Genomic DNA, 6,591 nt, shown 5'->3' with positions numbered 1-6,591 from the left:
GACCTGGTGGTCTGGCTTCAGTAAACCCAGTAGGGCTGTGGATCTCACTCTAGTTTGACCTGCCTCGAATACTCTTAGCTATTCGGAAATTCTCTGACTTGATTTACACTTGTCGGCCAGTAGGCAGCTCAGCTGAGTTGCTGTCACTGAGCAGAGCTGGAGGGGAGGAGAAAAGATACTGCGGAGCTCAGGGAAACCGAAACTGGAAACTCTAACAGGGATTGGCCACCTGGCGGCAATCTGAAAAGACTATAAAAAACCAGCCTGAGAGCTGTTACCTCACTGCTGTTTCCATCTATCAGCAGGCTGCAGGCAGGAAGATTCCTTCTCTGCTCTCCTCCAAGGTAAACCCAGAAGCTATGAGATGTGGGTATCAAGCTGCCAGGCTAGCCTGCCTGTGAGCCTCATGCCATGAGAGCCGGGATGCCCATTCCTCAGAAAGGCTACACCCCTGAGTACCCTGGACTCAGACTGGTCTAGGGAGATGTGTTAGTGGGCTTTTAGGGGGTTGGGTTGCAAAACCCCAAGAGTCATGAGACTTAGTTTATAGGCCATGTCAGCAGTCTGTGGCCTTAACCCTGTCACTTTACCTGCTTGGGCTTTAGTTCCTCATCTGTAAAATGAGGATCAAGCTACTTTATCTGCCCAAAGGACTGGATGATTTCTGAAATCCCTTTATTGTAGGATCTAATGTGACAGTGAGGATAGATTAAGTGATGTGAAGTAGATGTTCTAAGTGTGGGTTTGGGCATCCGTCGATTGTGGCTTTAAATCCTGATTCTGCTACTCTCTAGCTTAACAGGCTTGGGAGTATTACTTTTCTGAACTTTAGTTTCCTTATCTATAAAGAGTGGCTTAGAACAGTGGTACCTATTTCATGGGGTTGTTATGGGTATAAATAACCTTGTGCTATAAAGTGCTGAGTAAGTGCTCAGTACAGGGGAAATTGTTTGAGTATTTTTCTTGTTTGTTTTTAATTCAAGGAAAATGCATTGATCAGACAAAGGTCACATTAGAGGTGAGTTGCGGTGGGGGAAGGGAATGTTTCTATTTTGTGATGCAATGGAAAGAGTATAAGTTTTGGATTCTGACAGTCTTGAGTGTGTGTCTAGGCTGCATGATTCCTGTGTGATCTTGGGCAAGCTCCTTTACCCCTCTCTGCTTTCTTTCTTTCTTTTTTTTTTAAGAACTTTTTTTGAGATACAGTTAACAGACAATAAACAGCCTATATTTAGAGCATACAATTTGGTATCCCAATCTCCCAGTTCATTCCCCCGCCAAGCCTCCCTGCTTTTCCCACTTGGTGTCCATGTGTTTGTTCTCTACATCTGTGTCTCTATTTCTGCCTTGCATTTTCCCTTTCATAGTTGTTAGCATTTGCCTTATGTATTGAGGTGCTCCTATATTGGGTGCATATATATTTATAATTGTTATCTCCTCTTCTTGGACTGGTCCCTTGATCTTTATGTAATGTCCTTTCTTGTCTCTTGTAACATTTTTTATTTTAAAGTCTATTTTATCTGATATGAGTTTTGCTACTCCAGCTTTCTTTTGATTTCCATTTGCATGGAATATCTTTTTCCATTCCCTCACTTTCCTTCTGTATGTGTCCCTAGGTCTGAAGTGGGTCTCTTGTAGACAGCATATATATGGGTCTTGTTTTTGTATCCATTCAGCCAGTCTGTGTCTTCTGGTTGGTGCATTTAGTCCATTTACATTCAAGGTGATTATCGATATGTATGTTCCTATTACCATTTTCTTAATTGTTTTGTTTTTTTTGTGTAGGTCATTTTCTTCTCTTAAGTTTCCCGCTTAGAGAAGTTGCTTTAGCATTTGTTGTAGGGCTGGTTTGGTGGTGCTGAATTCTCTTAGCTGTTGCTTGTCTGTAAAGTTTTTGATTTCTCTGTCGAATCTGAATGAGATCCTTGCTGGGTAGAGTATTCTTGGTTGTAGGTTCTTCCCTTTCATCACTTGAAATATATCATGCCACTCCCTTCTGGCTTGCAGAGTTTCTGCTGAGAAATCAGCTGTTAACCTTATGAGAGTTCCCTTGTATGTTATTTGTCATTTTTCCTTTGTTGCTTTTAATAACATTTCTCTGTCTTTAATTTTTGTCAGTTTGACTACTATATGTCTTGGCATGTTTCTCCTTGGGTTTATCCTGCCTGGGACTCTCTGCGCTTCCTGGACTTGGGTAGCTATTTCCTTTCCCATGTTAGGGAAGTTTTCAACTATAATCTCTTCCAATATTTTCTCAGGTCCTTTCTCTCTCTCGTCTCCTTCTGGGACCCCTATAATGCAAATGTTGGTGCATTTAACATTGTCCCAGAGGTCTCTTAGGCTGTCTTCAGTTCTTTTCATTCTTTTTTCCTATTCTTTTCCACATCAGTGATTATCACCATTCTGTCTTCCAGGTCACTTATTCTCCCTTCTGCCTCCATTAATCTGCTATTGGTTCCTTCTAGTGTATTTTTCATTTCCGTTATTGTGTTGCATATCTCTGTTTGTTTGCTCTTTAATTCTTCTAGGTCTTTGGTAAACTTTTTGATCTTTGCATCCAGTCTTTTTTCAAAGTCCTGGATCATCTTCACCATCATTATTATGAATTCTTTTTCTGTAAGGGTGCCTATCTCCTCTTCATTTAGTTGTTTTTCTGGGTTTTTATCCTGTCCCTTCATCTGGTACAAAGTCCTCTGCTTTTTCATTTTCTCTATCTTTCTGTGGCTGTGGTTTTCAGTTCCACAAGACGAAATACTGCTGATACTGCTTGATACTGCTGTCTGCCCTCTTGTGGAGGAAGTTATCTAGGAGGCTCGTGCGTGCTTCCTGATGGGAGGGACTGATGGTGGGTAGAGCTGGGGGGGTGGAGCTCAGTAAAACTTTAATCTGCTTGTCTGCTAATGGGTGGGGCTCTGTTCCCACCTTGTTGGTTGTTTGGCCTGAGGCCACCTAGCACTGGAGCTTACAGGCTCTTTGGTGGGGCTAATGGCAGACTCTGGGAGGGCTCAGGCCAATGAGCACTTCCCAGAACCTCGCCACCAGTGCCCCGTCTCCTTGGTGAGCCACAGCTGCCCCCAACCTCTGCAGACAACCCTCCAACACCAGCAGATAGGTCTGGTTCAGTCTCCTATGGGGTCACTGCTCCTTCCCCCTGGGCCCTAGTGAGCACACTTTTTTGTGTGCCCTCCAAGAGTGGAGTCTCTGGTTCCCCCAGTCCTGTGGAGGTCCTGCAATCAAATCTGGATGGCTTTCAAAGTCTGATTCTCTGGGGATTCCTCCTCCCATTGCTGGACTCCCAGATTAGGAAGCCTGACGTGGAGCTCAGAACCCTCACTTTAGTGGGTGGACTTCTGCAGTATAACGGTTCTCCAGTTTGTGAGTCACCCAGCCGGCATTTTTGGGATTTGATTTTAACGCGATTGAGCCCCTCCTACCATCTCATTGTGGCTTCTCCTTTGTCTCTGGATGTGGGGTGTCCTTTTTGGTGAGTTCCAGTGTCTTTCTGTCAATGATTGTTCAGCAGTTAGTTGTAATTCTGGTGCTCTTGCAAGAGAGAGTGAGCACACATCCTCCTACTCCACCATCTTGATCCTATCTCTCCTCTCTGCTTTCTTTCTGAGAAAGGAAGTTGATGTGAGGCCAATGTTTGGGAGCCATAAATATTCAGTGCATTGGAAGAATAAATCTATCAGCAACCATTATTTAGAAAATTCTGTGTGACAGGCACTGTTCTAAATGCTAGGGATATAGTGGTGAACAGTTGCAATACTCACAGCCACCCTGCAAAATGGGCTTTATTAATAGGCCCACCTTAGGGATAAGGAAACTGAGGCTCAAAGAAGTCCCAGGTATCCTGCTTAAGGTCACACAGCCAGACATAGCCAGTAACAGAAACCACAGTAATGATACTAGCTGACTTCTGAGTGCGCAATACATTCCAGGCACGGTACCAGAAGAGGATTCCATCCAATAATTCTTACAACCACCGGTGTGGCTGGAACATCTGCGCCGCTGATGCAGTGAGGAAACGGAAAGCCTGTGGCTCTTTAGAGGGGTCCTGGGCTCAGTCGAGAGCACGTCGCTGCTTTTTGTGGACTCATCCTCGAATCGAAAAGGAATACAACTGAGTGGGTGTGGCTGCAAAGGGGCTCTGTCGACCATCTCTTCCCTCTCTACCGTGCCAGGTACAGTGACAAAGCCTTGCGCTGCGCCACCATGCGGCAGAAGGCGGTATCGCTCTTCTTGTGCTACCTGCTTCTCTACACCTGCGGCTGCGAGGAGACAGGTAAGGATCCTGGGGCATCTGAGGACTGTGGGTTAAAGAAGCCAGGGAGTTCCAGGATCCCAGGTTTAGAGACCCAGGCGTGCCTCTGAACGACAGGAGCTATTCCAATGGACAGCGTGGGATTCCTGCAGCCAGAGTCCCAGATTCAAATCACTGCTCTGCCAATTCTTCCATTCTCCCGAAATGTGTTCATGCCAGTTCTATACCAGGCAAGGCGCCCTGGGAGGAAAAGTCTCTTCCCTTCATTGAGGCTCTCCAAAATGGGAGGATGGTGGCCCCACCTCTGGGGGTGGTCCGGAGAGCATCAGGCACTGAGTAGGGGAGCGTGCTCCCCACTGGGCTTTGTCCACTTTCTTTCCAGACCAAAGAAGACGCTCAGAGGACAGTGACTCCGGGCTCTGGGGCACGCTGACCTACATGGCCGTCGGAGGAGGTGGGTCTGGAGGGCGGGGAGCTCAGGAAGGTGGGGCTGATCCTGCGGCCGGAGTCCCTCACCCGCCTCCTCTCCCTCCAGGGCTCATGGCCATGGCACTGCCCGCGCTGGGCTTCGCGAGCACCGGCATCGCCGCCAACTCGGTGGCCGCCTCGCTGATGAGTTGGTCGGCCGTGGCGAACGGGGGCGGAGTGCCCGCCGGGGGGCTGGTGGCCACGCTGCAGAGCCTGGGTGAGTGCGGGCCGGGCCGGGCCGGGCCGGGGGCAGGGACACCCAGGCCAGGTGGACCTCTTTTCTGTCCTGAGCTCTTTTCACAGGCTAACTCAGCTCTACCAGGTGGGGCTTCTTCTAACCCCTGCCACACAGTGGGGAAACTGAGGCACCCGGGGATTAAGGAATGTACTCAAATTCTCCCATATAATTAGCACCACGGGCAGGATTCAAACCCAGTCAGACTGCCTTCTGGCTTTCAGCCTCTAGGGCCAGAGGCTTCACTAATGCTTTGGCCAAGTCACAAGTCTCAGTTTCCTCCTGTGTTAACCTGGATAGCCATCCTTAATTTTTTTTTTAATTTTTATTTATTTATTTATTTATTTTTATTGGCTGTGTTGGGTCTTTGTTGTGCGATGGGGCTTTCTCTGGTTGCGGAGAGCGAGGGCTCCTCTTACTTGTACATGGGCTTCTCAGCTTGGTGGCTTCTCTTGTTGGGGAGCATGGGCTCGAGTGCGTGCGGGCTTCAACAGTTGTGGCACGCAGGCTCAATAGTGGCTCACGGGCTCCAGAGTGCAGGCTCAGTAGTTGTGGCACACGGGCTTGGTTGCTCCGTGGCCTGTGGGATCTTCCCGGCCCAGGGATTGAACCCATGTCCCCCGCATTGGCAGGTGGGTTCTTAACCACTGAGCCACCAGGGAAGTCCACCATCCTTAATTTAAGGTTTTAAGAATCTCCTCAATCTCAGAGAACCAGAGTGGCAAAGAAACGTGGTGAGGTGACCAAAGTCAATCTCATACTAATCCTGCTCTTGCTTTTCCTGAACATCATGAAGGGGATACATACAGAGCACAAAATGGTGCTTCTGATAAATGTGCTTTCACCGCTCTGTCTCTTATGCAGCCCTTTCTCTTCTTTTCTCTTTCCCTCTCCCTGAGGCCTCCAAAATCCTACAGAAAAACCACCCTGCCAAACTGTCCCTCTGCCTTTCTGAACCCTCCATCTTCCTTTGGTTCTGGATGACAAAAGCCCAAAGAACCAGCCCAAAAGGACAGAACCCCTCTCAGAGGGGACAGAGAGGAAGACACAGACCAGGCCACACCCCAGTGGTGGGAGGTGAAGGATGTGGGCTAGGTAGGAATGGTCCTGTGCTATAAGGTGGTTGTCTTCTCACTGGCTGTATTTGCTTTACAGGGGCTGGTGGTGGCAGTGCCATTATGGCCAAGATTGGGGCATTTCTGGGTTATGCTGTCCACAAGCAAATGGAAAGCAGAGGGAAGGAGAGAGAGGATGAGAAGTAGCCAGCAGCTCCCTGGAACTCCCTCCTTCCTCCTTGTCTTCCTTTTCCAGCTGCAGTCCAGAGCTTCCTCTGTCACACTTGGCAATGACCTAGGTAAAAAAAAAAAAAAAAACAGAATAAACGTCTCTCAGAAAACACTCTGTCCTGCTGTGAGTCCCGCTTGCTATGAGAATCCCAGCGAGATCTGGCCGTGGTCTGCCTCATCCACACACCCCGCCCCCATTTCCCCCTAAAGGCCATCACAGCTCCTGGAGCACAACTAGCTGATTTTGCCTCTGAGCCTTGGCATATTCTGTTCTCTCTGCCTAGAATGTCCTTCTGAAGCTCATAACCCAGCTTAGACATCTCCTCCTCCGGGACCCT

General features: G+C 48.2%; 1 protein-coding gene across 2 annotated transcripts; it reads left to right on the top strand.

Moving 5' to 3' along the window:
• The first annotated feature begins 203 nt into the window (after positions 1 to 203).
• IFI6 (interferon alpha inducible protein 6) lies at positions 204 to 6,366 on the top strand. 2 transcript variants are annotated; one of them, XM_057746772.1, is made up of 6 exons: positions 219 to 344; positions 984 to 1,018; positions 4,185 to 4,285; positions 4,647 to 4,718; positions 4,800 to 4,949; positions 6,123 to 6,366. In XM_057746772.1, the coding sequence occupies exons 3-6, from the start codon at positions 4,216 to 4,218 to the stop codon at positions 6,227 to 6,229; spliced, it is 399 nt and encodes a 132-aa protein (XP_057602755.1). In that variant the 5' UTR covers positions 219 to 344; positions 984 to 1,018; positions 4,185 to 4,215; the 3' UTR covers positions 6,230 to 6,366. The 2 variants fall into 2 exon arrangements, with proteins under 2 accessions (XP_057602760.1, XP_057602755.1); XM_057746777.1 differs by lacking the exon at positions 984 to 1,018 and having other exon boundaries at positions 204 to 344.
• Positions 6,367 to 6,591: the final 225 nt, after the last annotated feature.

The sequence above is a fragment of the Hippopotamus amphibius genome, chromosome 1 (assembly GCF_030028045.1).
Source record: "Hippopotamus amphibius kiboko isolate mHipAmp2 chromosome 1, mHipAmp2.hap2, whole genome shotgun sequence".
Lineage (NCBI taxonomy): Eukaryota > Metazoa > Chordata > Mammalia > Artiodactyla > Hippopotamidae > Hippopotamus > Hippopotamus amphibius.
The sequence above is the reverse complement of the archived record's forward strand: the minus strand, read 5'-3'. Positions and strand labels throughout refer to the sequence as shown.